The 13,818-nt window shown below is 38.4% G+C and overlaps 1 protein-coding gene across 2 annotated transcripts in view; it reads left to right on the top strand.

Moving 5' to 3' along the window:
• Positions 1-13,032, top strand: part of LOC145980097 (dynein light chain roadblock-type 2-like) — a 36,834-nt gene extending 23,802 nt beyond the window's left edge. Inside the window, exon 4 of one of the 2 annotated variants that reach the window (XM_083113099.1) lies at positions 12,587-13,032. In XM_083113099.1, the coding sequence (XP_082969225.1) occupies positions 12,587-12,627 (41 nt within the window). In that variant the 3' untranslated portion in view covers positions 12,628-13,032. The remainder of the gene's footprint in view (positions 1-12,586) is intronic. The other variant, XM_083113100.1, reaches the window with a different exon arrangement.
• Positions 13,033-13,818: the final 786 nt, after the last annotated feature.

The following is a 13,818-nucleotide window of genomic DNA, read 5'->3' as shown; positions in this document are numbered from 1 at the left end:
AGATGTCACAAAATCGTTAAGGAACACCTGAAAATGTCTCGTGTTTGTGCAAGATGGGTGCCACATTCATGAAGAATGGTTTCTCCTGCAGGATAACGCTAAGCCACACGTGGCACGGCAAGCTTTTTTAGCTTTGGAGAAAATTAGTGGGCAGTCTCTTGACCATCCTCCATACAGCCCACACCTCGCACCCTGCGATTTCTGGGCATTTTCAACACTTAAGAAAGAGTTACATGGAAGGAAGTTTAGCACGAACCAGGAAGTGAAAGCTGTCACATCCACCATCTTACACAAAATCTCAGAAAATGGTCTGCAACATGTGTTTGAGAAGCTAGTGCTTCTGGAATCTGTGTATAGAGTGTGAAGGGTGCTATTTCGAAAAGGAAACTCGCACCAACCCTCGTACTGCCTCGGACTCCGAATAGTGATATCAGTCCACGAACTTTCGGAACAACCCTCGTAATTATAAATGTTATTTACAACACATGCCATATAGTATGAGGGGCATATTATAATGGGGGTGTAAGGGGTGACTCTTCCATGTAGTACACCCAAATGTCAACCTCATTTCCACATAGTACACCCTAGACTGCATTTTGCAGACTAACGAGGCTCTGGCATCTGAACCTATTGCCAGAGTAATCCTCTGTAGGCCTGTGTGTGTTTTGTCCTGTGGACTGAGATCACTAATCAGAGTCCGAGGCAGTATGCGGGTTGGTGCGAGTTTCCTTTTTGAAATAGCACCCTTCACACTCTATACACAAGTGCTGAGTGCCCCTTTACAGCCTCAGCTTTTAACCCAGATAAGAGTATTTTAGTCCTCCACATTATAGTTATGTTATATTAGTTATATTTTAATTATGATAAGGGGCTGGACCCCATATAATGTGACTGGTGCAAAATAGCCTAGGTGCGTCAGTTCAGTCAACCTACAACATATTATTTGAATGTCCTTCATCTCATGGTCCACCATTGGGCTTGACATTGCAGTCATTGGTAACTAAAGTGTAAATCACCAACCCTGAGACCTTCTGTAAACAAACGGTCTCGCCGATTCGATGTATCACTCCGCGTCAGCTGATTCATGACCGCAATCATCTGCTGTTACACTCATAGTTCGCCGCACCTATTCATTTTATATAAGAGCCTTTGAATGTGAGAACCCGCTCTCAAAACATCAGACGAATGCAGCCGCATACATTGTTACTCTCCCGGTCATTCTCTCTTTCATAACCCTTAAAACTGCAGACACTGACACACCACTGCACTGGGATGCCAACTTAACCACTTCATTTACTGGTTTCTCAGGACACCACTGACAGAACGTTACATAAATATTGAGTAGAATCTGTTTCTCACCCCTTTTCAAAGGCTGTCCTTGCTGGTGTTTTGAAAACAAGCTCGGAAAACACGGAGACCTTCCCGCACGCATAGAACTCGGCATGTTATTTTTCTAAGGATAAGTCAGGCAATATTACTAAGTTGCACTACTTCCTTGCTGTTCACATGATTATTTTTAGAAAATAACCAATGTTATAAAATATCATTATGTACACAAATCTCTAAGCTCATTGAAAGTTACAATGCATATTCCTACAAAATGTTCACACTTATCTTGCCTTGCCATGTCACCAAGTTATTTTACGAAGTGCACTATATTTGGCGGAACAAAAATCGTTATAAGGATGCTTGTCAAAGTTTCCAACCGCAAAAAATTTACAAACTTTTTGTCTTGTTTTGATCATCATCATCAATATATTTATTGGACTTACAGCAATGCATATGGCTGTTTATGCCCTGTATGATAATCATGTGTTACTTTCATTGGAAATGTCACATCAAGAACACAGCGTTTAGCGCGCATAGCAACATGCATTTGTTTTCTTTATACGCACGCCAGTAAGAACGTTGCGCCAGTCAGGCGAGAGCGCGCGAACAGTGTGGCTGCTCGGACGTTTTATGCAAAAGCAGCTCAGGTGTGCATTGCGATATATACCATAATATATTTGTTATTTGTAGTACTCGTGGTAGTGAATAAAACATCAAAAACACAAACATATGGTCCTCCGTCGAGCCGCATAGTGATACGAATCGGTGCACAAACATTATCACGCGTACGTACAAGTTGATTGTGCAACGATCATTCAGCAGACTTCAGTGATTACGCAGTTTCATCCAGCAGCGTTGCCGCATCGACCACCAGCGACACCCGGAAAGCATCACTTCACACAGCATCGTAGAGCGCCGCAGAAAACACTTCAGCGACTTGGCAACAAGCAGGTCAGTTGCATGCTCATTTTTATGTCTGGCTCTTTTTACGTCAATTTCAATTCCTTGTTTTCCTTGTATCCCGTAATAAACACGCACAACAATGGAAGAATTACAAACGTTAGTAAAGCAAAGGGGAACTCAAAAGGGACAGATGACAAGAATGCAAACATTTATACGTGCCTTTGACATTGAACATGGTAACGTAGAGGAAATATGCACCCGTTTACAGCATTTAGAAACAATATGGAATAAGATTCAAGACGTGCAGCAAGAGATAGACATCTTGTCTACTGATTCTTGTCAGGAAGAGGTATGGGCGGAAATAGAACAGCTGTATTTTTCGCTTAAGTCAACAATGAGAACAATCATTAAAGGTCACGAACTCGATAACACAGCAAAGCTTCAAAACAATACAACGTCGGCTTCGAGTTCACACTTGAAACTTCCAACCGTGCATTTACCTACATTTGAGGGGGATTATAAGCATTGGCTGGCGTATGAAGACACGTTTCGTTCGCTTATTCACGACAACAAAGACATTCCGCAAATACAGAAGTTTCAGTATCTGCGCACTTCGCTCAAGGGGGAAGCGTTGCGTCTCATTGAAAATCTTCAGATCAGCGAAGCAAATTACAAGGTTGCATGGGAGCTTTTATTAGAAAGATATTCAAACAAAAGGTTGATTGCAGCTTCGTATATTGATGAAATCCTTCACATTAAACCCGTGCATAAAGAAAATGCAACAGAACTCAGGGAATTCGTCAACACAGCAACGAGTAATCTAAATGCACTTCGAGCGATACAAACAGACGCGTCGTTAGAAGACATGATTCTTACGCAAAATTTCGTTTCGCAAGTAGACGTTACAACAAGAAAGGCATGGGAATTACAATGCACAGAATCTTCGTTTCCCACTTTGAAAGACTTTTTGTCATTTTTAGAAAAAAGATGCCAAGCGTTAGAATCCATCAAAAATGCGGTCAATTCAACTTCTGATAACAAACAAGCAGGCAAAAAATCGTATGTTAATGCAAAGCAAGACAAATTCACAAGAGCATACGTCACTACGTCGTCTCCAACGTGTCCATTTTGTAAACTGTCACATGCTATTTACAAATGTAAAGACTTCATTAATGCAAATCAAGTGCAGAAATATCAATGTTTGCGAGACAACGATATCTGTACTAATTGTTTAAAGAAAGGACATTTTTCAAGAGTATGTAAATCAAGCTCATGTAGAAAATGCCGAAAGAACCACAACACCTTATTGCACGTAGATCGCGCAACAGAAGCGTCAAGAAGATCGCAACAATCAGATATTCGTTCTGATAGCTCAGAGCCTTCTAACACAACTCAATACAGTCAGAATGAATTTTCTTCACCGCAAGCTTCGTATTGCACAATAAAGGGAAAACCTCAGTCACAAGTTTTGCTAGCAACTGTGTTAGTTAAGCTGAAAGATCGAACAGGAAGATGGATAAAATGCAGAGGGTTATTAGACAGTGCCTCTCAATCGAATTTCGTAACTTCAGATATGGTTCAACATCTGGGGCTCGCGAAACAAAGAAGGGTTGTTCCAATAAGAGGAATAAATGGTGTCACATCAGAAACCAGATCAAGTGTTGAAGTATGTTTACAATCCACAGTAAACGATTTTTCTACAACCATAGAATGTGCAGTGTTGCCAACCATCACGGTCAATTTACCTACAGAAAAGGTTCCGTATGAAGAATGGAACATTCCAAAAAATATCGCATTAGCAGATCCTACGTTTGCTATTCCAGGCAAAATACAGTTATTATTAGGTGCAGATGTTTTCTTTCAAATATTGAAGCCAGAACGTATGACTCACCCAAAGAACTTCCCAGTACTTCAAGACACGCAATTGGGCTTCATTCTATCAGGACGCATCCCACAACAATGTAACACCAGCACATCGATTACTTCATGTTTCACAATGACAGATGACAATCTAAATATGCAGATAAGAGCTTTTTGGGAGCTTGAAGAATTAGGAACATCGGTGACAACAAGAGAAGAAATGGCATGCGAACAGCACTTTGTAAACCACACCACTCGTGACCATACAGGGCGTTTCACGGTACATTTGCCATTCAAGGAAGCTAAAGAAACATTAGGACAATCTTACAACCTAGCTTCAATCAGGTTTCATCAACTTGAAGCGAAATTGCAACGTGAACCAGAATTACGTCAAGATTACGTAAAATTTATGCATGAATATGAAGAACTTGGACACATGAAACAAGTTGAAGAGGAACGTAACACCTCACAAGGAATCACGTATTACATGCCTCATCATGCTGTAGTAAAACCTAGCAATTCTACATCAAGGGTACGTGTCGTATTCAACGCGTCCGCCAAGACAGACAACGGAAAATCATTAAATGATATTCTCATGATTGGACCAACCATTCAACCTGATTTGATGTCCATAGTCTTAAAATTTAGAACACATCCAATCGCTTTCACGTCAGACATCGAAAAAATGTATCGAATGATACAAGTGCATCAAGATGATACTCCGTTACAGAGAATCTTATGGAGAGACATGCCAAACGAAGAGATCAAAATATATGAATTGCAGACTCTCACGTATGAGACAGCGCCAGCATCATTTTTAGCAACACGCTGCATGCAGCAGCTAGCACAAGAAGAAAGTTGTAATTATCCTCAAGCAACAAACATTTTAGCAGAGAGCTTATATGTTGACAATTTAGCTAGTGGATCTCAAAACGTACGAGAAGCGGCACAATTGCAAACCGAACTCATCGAGTTACTAGCTAAAGGAGGATTTGTATTACGCAAATGGTGTTGTAATAACGCTGAGTTATTAAGATCAATTCCACCAGAATACAGAGAAGATAACTTTCCAGTCCAATTACATTCGCAAAAAGGAGTAAACACACTAGGAATTTCTTGGAATCCTGTAGAAGACAAATTCATCGTTAGCAGTAAATTTACCTCTAGTTCTACAACAGTCAGCATTTCCACTAAGCGTCAAATAACAGGCGTAATTTCATCCATTTTCGATCCATTAGGGCTTGTTAGTCCAATAGTCATCAAATACAAAATGTTTCTTCAACGTCTTTGGCAGAAAGAAGTTGAGTGGGATCAACAGCTGTCACCAGAATTAATTACTGAATGGCAGAAACTGCAAGTGCAACTTCCACTTATCAATGAAATAAACGTCGAAAGAGTTGTACTACAAGAAGGTAACGTAACACAAATACAATTGCATGGATTTTCAGATGCAAGTGAAAAAGCATATGGTGCATGCTTATATATTCGTTCCATCAATCAGCAAGGTCAAGCTTCAGTAAAACTTCTATGTTCAAAGTCACGCGTAGCTCCAATAAAGAAAGTAACGTTACCCAGACTAGAACTTTGTGCCGCATTACTTTTAGCAGAACTCGTGCATTGCATTTGCAAATTGAAAGCACACATATATGGACAGATTCTCAAATTTTTCTGTCCTGGATATCAGCATCACCTGCAAAATGGAAAACATTCATAGGAAACAGAGTTTCTAGAATTCAGGATTTAACAGAAATCAGTAATTGGAGACATGTACCTTCAAACGATAATCCAGCTGATTTAATATCAAGAGGTATTGATGCAAGCATTATGAAACAGTGTCCATTATGGTGGCAAGGACCCGAATGGTTGAAAGAGAATTCAAATTGGTGGCCTCATTCATCAATAAAGCTTGAAACTGAAGCGCCAGAAATGAGACGAATATCAACATTGTCATTGTTCATACAGAGCAAAGAGACTCACATCATTGACAAATTTTCAAAATTGTCTAAATTAATAAGAGTCGTAGCATATTGTCAAAGGTTTATTTACAATCTCAAGAACTCTCATGAGAGACTGATTGGCCATCTCAAACACAATGAAGTGCAACGTGCATTACACACATGTATAAAAATTGCACAACAAGCGTTCTATTCAAAGGAAATCGAAGAACTTAACTCGAACCACGAACTTTCAAATAAAAGTTATTTGAAAACATTGTATCCATTCTTAGACAAAGATCAGATGCTAAGAGTTGGAGGACGTCTGAATAACAGTCAATTATCATCATTTAACAGCAAGCATCAGATGATATTACCACCAAAATGTAACCTTACAAAATTGATTGTCGAAGCAGAGCACAGAAAACTTCTACATGCAGGACCACAGCTATTAGTAAGTTCTTTAAGAGACAAATATTGGATTCCACGTGGCAAACAAGTAGTTAAGAAAATACTACATAAATGCATAATCTGTTTTAAGCTAAAAAGCACAACTTCGTCGCAATTGATGGGACAATTACCTGCAGCTCGCGTTCAACCATCAAGACCATTTACCAATGTGGCTGTAGATTACGCCGGTCCAATACATGTCAAAACAGGAACCGTAAGAAGCAAAACAGTTACCAAATGCTACGTCGCCGTATTCATTTGTTTATCAACAAGAGCGATACATTTAGAAGCAGTTAGCAATCTCACCTCCGAGGCTTTTATTGCTACCCTTAGACGTTTCACATCACGAAGAGGAAAGAGTAGTAATATATACAGTGACAATGGAACCAACTTCGTTGGTGCGAACAAAGAGTTACAAGAACTTTTACGATTATTTCAATCAGAAACATTTAATAAGAAATTACAGGACTACTTATCACTAGAAGGTCTACAATGGCACTTTATGCCACCTGGATCACCACATTTTTCAGGACTCGCTGAGACAGCAGTTAAATCAATGAAACATCATTTGGTAAGAATAATAGGCAAGTCATCGATAACATTCGAAGAATTGACAACATTATTGTGCCAGATAGAAGCGTGTTTAAATTCAAGACCCATTTCTGTAAACTCACAAGATCCAACAGATCCAACCCCACGTACACCTGGTCATTTCCTCATAGGTCATCCTTTATCCTCGTTACCCGAGCCAGACATCTCCGAATTACCAGTCAACAGACTGACAAGATGGCAGAGAATTCAGCAGTTTCACCAACAATTGTGGCATCGTTGGTCGACAGAATATTTACATGGACTACAACAGAGATCCAAGTGGACTCGTCAGCAGAAGATTCAAGCAGGTACCGTTGTGATACTGAAGGATGAAAGACTTCCTCCCCTTGTTTGGAATCTCAGCATCATTGAAGCAGTATATCCTGGTAAGGATGGACTTGTTCGAGTCGTCGACGTCAAGACTAGAGGAGGTGTATACAGAAGACCAGTCGTCAAGATTGTACCACTTCCCATCGAAGATAATTTTGAACAATAGTTTAGTGTTTAGTGTCAATATAACAATTTGCAGTTATAAAGTGATCAAGTTTAATCACGTCACAGATAAGTACAGTATATTATTTTGGTCTATTGTACGACCAAGAGGGGGGAGAATGTATGATAATCATGTGTTACTTTCATTGGAAATGTCACATCAAGAACACAGCGTTTAGCGCGCATAGCAACATGCATTTGTTTTCTTTATACGCACACCAGTAAGAACGTTGCGCCAGTCAGGCGAGAGTGCGCGAACAGTGTGGCTGCTCGGACGTTTTATGCAAAAGCAGCTCCGGTGTGCATTGCGATATATACCATAATATATTTGTTATTTGTAGTACTCGTGGTAGTGAATAAAACATCAAAAACACAAACATGCCCATTATATATTTTATTTACATAAGATACAATATACATAAAATCTACAAACAAATTTCAAATACACTCCTATCTATATCATCCTTAGAAATATACATTACCATGTTATATCATTTTGTCTAAAAAAATGCAAGTAAAATATATTCAATTCACATGCAAGAAAGAAGCCAAATTTATGGGAAATGATTACTGGTGCAAAGAGTTAACCATAAAGGTGAAGCAATAAGTAAAAATTGAAAGATCATTGGGTTTAAAGTGAGACATCATTTGCGGCAGCGTATCCCATACTACAAATTGGCCATTGTTTTACCTTACGTAATGAATCCTGTAACAATGCTGGATTTTTGTGTGGATTATTTTACTTCTATGAGTTTGCAATGCTTTCTGCATACAGGTGGTTTTGTTTACAGAAGGTCTCAGGGTTTGTGATTTGAACTTTAGTCATTGCTCTGTTACCTGATGGCAGCACTGAACAAAAGTGGGCCAATCCACGTGCACCATGGGGCATTCCCCCTCCCTGTGCCACTGTCAGTGTGTGAGTGGACAACATGAAAGCCGAGAGCAAGGACAGTACTGGACGACCTGGTTGGAAAGAGGGCATGAGTACCGCAGAGATTCACAGGCACAGAACATGCACCAACATGGAAAAGCATTTACAATGGAGTTGAATCAATGAAGTTGAGAACCAGTTACGGAAAGTGACTGTGACAACTGCTGCCAATGTTGTCCAAGTGGAAAAATTGATACAGGACGACAGGTACGTCATGGTCACAGAATAGAGTTGGCCACAGGACTCACCCGGAATACCCTTCAGTGTGTCATGCATGAACACCTGGAACTGGGAAGGTGTTGGCCAGGTGGGTTCGCAAAGTTCTAACTAAAGCATAAAGACAAGACCATGTGGGCATGAAGGACAAGCTCCTTCAATGCCATACCAGGATCCTATGGGCTTCTATGTTCAGTTTTGTGACCAGCAGCAAGACATGACTACCATGAGTCTAAGATGAAAGCGGTGCAAGGCTGCCCAATGCCAAAGAAATTTGGGACATTATCCTCAGCCAGCATGCACATGGGCACAAGCTTTTGGGAAATTGAGGGCATCATCCCCATCGAACCATTAACTTCCAGCAGCATATGCGGCTACTCTCCACAGATTGCATCGTGCCATTTAAAATGAATGACCAGGGAAGTGGGCGAAAGATGTTCTTTTGCAACACAATAAAGTGTCGCCAGTAGGGAAACAAACACTGCCATAGGTGAGATGGAGTTCTAGGTGCTGCCACACCCACCATACTCTCCCAACACAGCCCTTTAGACTATAATTTGTTCTGGGCCTTGATAAGTCTTTGTGCGGCCACCATTTAGCTGACCGAAGATCTGCAAGCAGTTGTACAAGCGTGGGTGCATTGCACTTAATAAAAAAAAATGGTTCCTTGAAAACCTGCAGACGCTGACATACTAGTGGCGCAAGTGTATTGAGAAAATGGATGTATCTGCCGTGTTTAACTGATCAGGGTGTGCGTGAAAAAATAAAGTGTAATTCAATGCCATGCACCCCTCATACATTTGAAGTTATATGTGGTTTCTTTCAAAATGCCAAATCCACCACATCTATTTTGTCACACACACATGAATATATGCACTTTCTTAATAGTTTATGTAACAAAGTGTCGAATGATCTGTCACATTATGCTCCACATAATTGTATTGGCATACATATGTTGAGTGCATAAAAAAAATATTGTGTTGTATAACAAATACGAAGGCTTCTGTGTATATAAGAATGTGTTAAAAGTTGCTCATTTTAGCAACAACCAAGTGAAATTCTCTAATTTCATTTGCAGGGGGACAACATGTTATTTTATTTCTTTTTAGAAATTAACAGCATGCTCATATCATTATACAGGGTGGCTCATATTGTATCTACCAATAAGTCAGCCATGGAACTAAGGTTGTTTGATTTAAATTGCAATTGAAATCAAGATTTAAATCGTGCGATCTTAAAAAAAAGAATCGGTGATTAATGACTTCAAAAATAAAGAATTACCTCCCACATTTCAATTGATCATTGCTAAAAGGTTATGAAACATAATGGAATGCAAGTAGTACTAGATGAAAGAGAAACTCAAAGAATGTTATTGCATGACCTTGAAGTTCACCCTTCTCTCACTATGCAGCGCCACAAGCACATAAAGCACAATGGCGACTCCTCAGCAGCGTGGTCAATCTGCATTCTGGTATGCAGAGACAAAATCAATCATTACAGTGTAAAGAAGTTACCAGAGAGAATATGGAGGTGAAGCACTTGATGGGAAAACCATTAAGGCATGGTGTACGAAGTTTTTGGCCACTGGAAGTGTTAATATAAAATCTGGAGGTTCTTGTTGACGTATTTCGGAGGAGAAGGTGGAAGAAATTCGAGCAGGATTACAGAGAAGCCCACGTAAATCACTTCACCAAGCATCCAAGCAGTTCAAAGTTCAAACTTCGCACACCATGCCTTAATGGTTTTCCCTTAAGGTGCTTCACCTCCATATCCTCTTCGGTAATTTCTTTGCACTGTAATGATTGATTTGGTCTCTGCATACCAGAATACAGATTTTGTGTGCTGCATAGTGAGAGAACGGTGAACTTCGAGGTCATGCAATAAAATTATTTGAGTTTCTCTTTCGTCTAGTACCACGTGCATTCCATTATGTTTCATAACCTTTTAGCAATGAAGAATTGAAATGTGGGAGGTTTGAACGTAACACGCTGTACATTAATTTCATAATCATTCAGTGGTGTTTATTATGCTCTGAGATGCTCTAACATTTTCAAAGGAAAAGCATGTGAACAAAATATATGTACTGATGGGGTGAAGCTCATACAAAAGGAAACTGTAATATGGAAATTGTAAACACACTAAATTTCTGTTGCTTTAAGGCTAAATAATTTTCAGAGTCAAAAATAGGAAATATTTTGTATAGAATAATACAGGAGAAAAATACAAGACACCTGGTCGCCATGGCACCTGAAAAGTTTCACCTGGCACTTTAATTTAGTTTTTTTTTTTTTTTTTCGAGTTCGCTTACAAAAATTTCCATTACTTTTTTTTAAAATAATGAACACAGGTGTGTTTTCTTTTAAGGTTTATTTTCATAATCTTGTGTATCATTAACCCTTCATAGGATGTGTGAGAAAAATTATGTCGATGGTCGCACATGGTGCCAGAGACCGGCTTTTAAAAATATGCTAAATTAATAGTTAAAATGCCAAATCCTCAATTAGTAAGATTAGATATTTTCTTTCAACAATTAAGATTGTATAAAACTATAAAAATTGAAATTCTACAAAAGGCAATGTTCGTTAGTCGGCCACGGAATGGCAGACTGGATTTTCAATAGAAACTAGATATGCCTATGCATGGACTCGCACAGCAAGGGGCTTCAACGAACCCTCCCTAGCGGCTCTAAGGTCTAACTAACACTGAAAACAAAATTGTGTTTTAAAAGAGGAAGGTTAGAAACTCAGGTAGACAGAGGGAGGGTGTTGACAAAACAATCATTGATAAATAACGACATTAAAACCACACACCCGGAACTAGAGACCATACACAACCAACGTGGTGTTATACCAGACAAATAAACATGCCATTATACAATTTTGTATTCTGGCCAGCCAAGTTTTAAAATCTGCAGCGATATGGTAGTGTGTGCCATATATTAGAATGTCTTGCATAGTTATTCATTCTGTTATCAGTTAAGCCTTCTTTAGGAAGACCACTCTGTTGTAAAAATTAATTACTTTTAATCCAATCTTGTATTTATTAATAATAAATGTTTTAAGATCACATTTCATACCTTATCTTATTTGGTTGCATAGCTTTCTTAGCCTGGATTTGAAAAAAATGCTTCCTCCTGAGAAAAAGGGCCTGGTGTCTGAAATATTTTTAGATTTTTCTACTCCTGAATAAATATAATGCCAAAATTCAGCTACGAACAAGATGTTTTATTTTAACTGGAAGAAATGTTACTGAACTTATTATAGTATCATTCACACACAAACATTTACAAAGTAGGTTCACATTTACAGTATCAGAAACAGAAAAGTGTATATTGAGTATTTTTATGAATTTTTGTTTAAAATTAAGGACTGTGATGTAAATAAAAAGATCGTCAACATATATTTTTTTAAATAAAAATCATGGTATGTATCCAACCTGTATGGAACATTGGCTGGTTCGGATCCATTTGTGACGGTGGATGCATTCATCCGAACAGGTTTCATTCAGAAGATGTGGCAGGCTAACAATAGTCCAATGAAGATCGCCATAAACATACATGGTAGAGCACAATTAGGTGGATCAGACAATGGTAAATGGCACTGTGTAGAAACAGAAGTGTTTGGGTTGGAAGAAATGCTTCTCTGTACAGCAGTCTCCTGAATGGTCATGTTCGGATGAACATCTTCACTGCCATGATTCATGTCTGAACCAGTCAGATTTGATGGCACTTTTTGATTGCAAACTCACATTGGTAGAAACAATATGCACCACCCTGTTTTGATTTCTCAGTGTACAAAATTTGAAGGCACGTTTGGTTTTCTGTCTTCGTGTTTCTGTGCACTTTAAACACATAATTATGTATTGTTTTGTGCATTTTCAGATAAAGAATTCCTCTTGATAGTTATTCAACACAGTGATTGATGAGACTGTGATGGACGCTTAATAAACTCTTCTGATGATGTGGATTAACACGTGCCACAGTGGATAAATTGTTATGTTTTACAATGTATACGTAAAGAAATTGCTGGAGAACTCTTCTTATGTTTGTTGTGTTAGGTTATTCATGAAAGTGTAGCACTTATTATGTTGCGTTCTTTTCACAAATTTAAGTTTTTATATACATTTTGTAATTTTGGTCTAAAATACATGAGCCAGCGTGTACCCTTACATGTGCAAACCTTGAGGTGCCAGATGTTAAGTTAAAACTGAAAATTTAATGTACTGTGGAGAACAGTGATATGTGTTTTGTGATAGAGTAATAAAATGTTTAATATATGTAAGGCAGAGTCAAAAAGTAACCTTAATATATATTTTTTTAATTATTAACAGAATATGTACAATAGGATTAAAAACACATCACTTTTCAATATAGTCTCCACCACGTTCAATGCATGTGTGTCAGAGTTTCACTGATGCCCGGAATCCACGAGAAAAGAAATTCTTCTGAATGAATGCGTAACCACTAGGGGCATGCATATTTCGTTTTTGACGAAAAAACGAAATTTGAAAAAACACATTGTAGTGTTAATTTTTCATGTTTTTGAAAGGTGTGAGGTGCATTTTGTGACCATATTTTGTCACGAAATAATGCGAAATGAACTGCAAAAAGCGAAATTAACTCTTAAACACGAAATTAAGGGTTTATTCACCGCCGTGACACCTTCCGAGGTCTGAATTATCCTGAGAGTTATGCAATTCCCGGAAAATTGATTAATTCTGCTGTTAATATTGGAGAAGCAAAAATGGACTCCTTTACACAGAAATAAACTTAATACTCTGATTACTACATAAATGTTCTATTAGAAGTGAAATGTTAATTCTGTGGAATAAGTGTAGTTTTTAAATCAAATTTAGGATTATTTTCACAATTTTAAAACCAATGTGTTTTTTTATATACCACTTTTCATCCATTTTTTCACCGCTATAACACCGATATTTTATTTTATTTACCGCTTTTGAACCCGAAATTGACTCAGTTTATGTACCGAAATTTTGCCTTTTTATTTACCAAAAATATGTGCCTCTAGTAACCACTCATCCACCATCTCTCTCACCTCATCCTCAGTGCAGAACTTCCTGCCACCTAATCTCTCCTAAAGGAGGCCAAACGCA

Source organism: Lepisma saccharinum, chromosome 27 (genome assembly GCF_977018435.1).
Source record: "Lepisma saccharinum chromosome 27, izLepSacc3.1, whole genome shotgun sequence".
NCBI classification, from domain to species: Eukaryota; Metazoa; Arthropoda; class Insecta; order Zygentoma; family Lepismatidae; genus Lepisma; species Lepisma saccharinum.
Note: the sequence above shows the minus strand (reverse complement) of the source record. Positions and strands in the feature narration are given on the sequence as shown.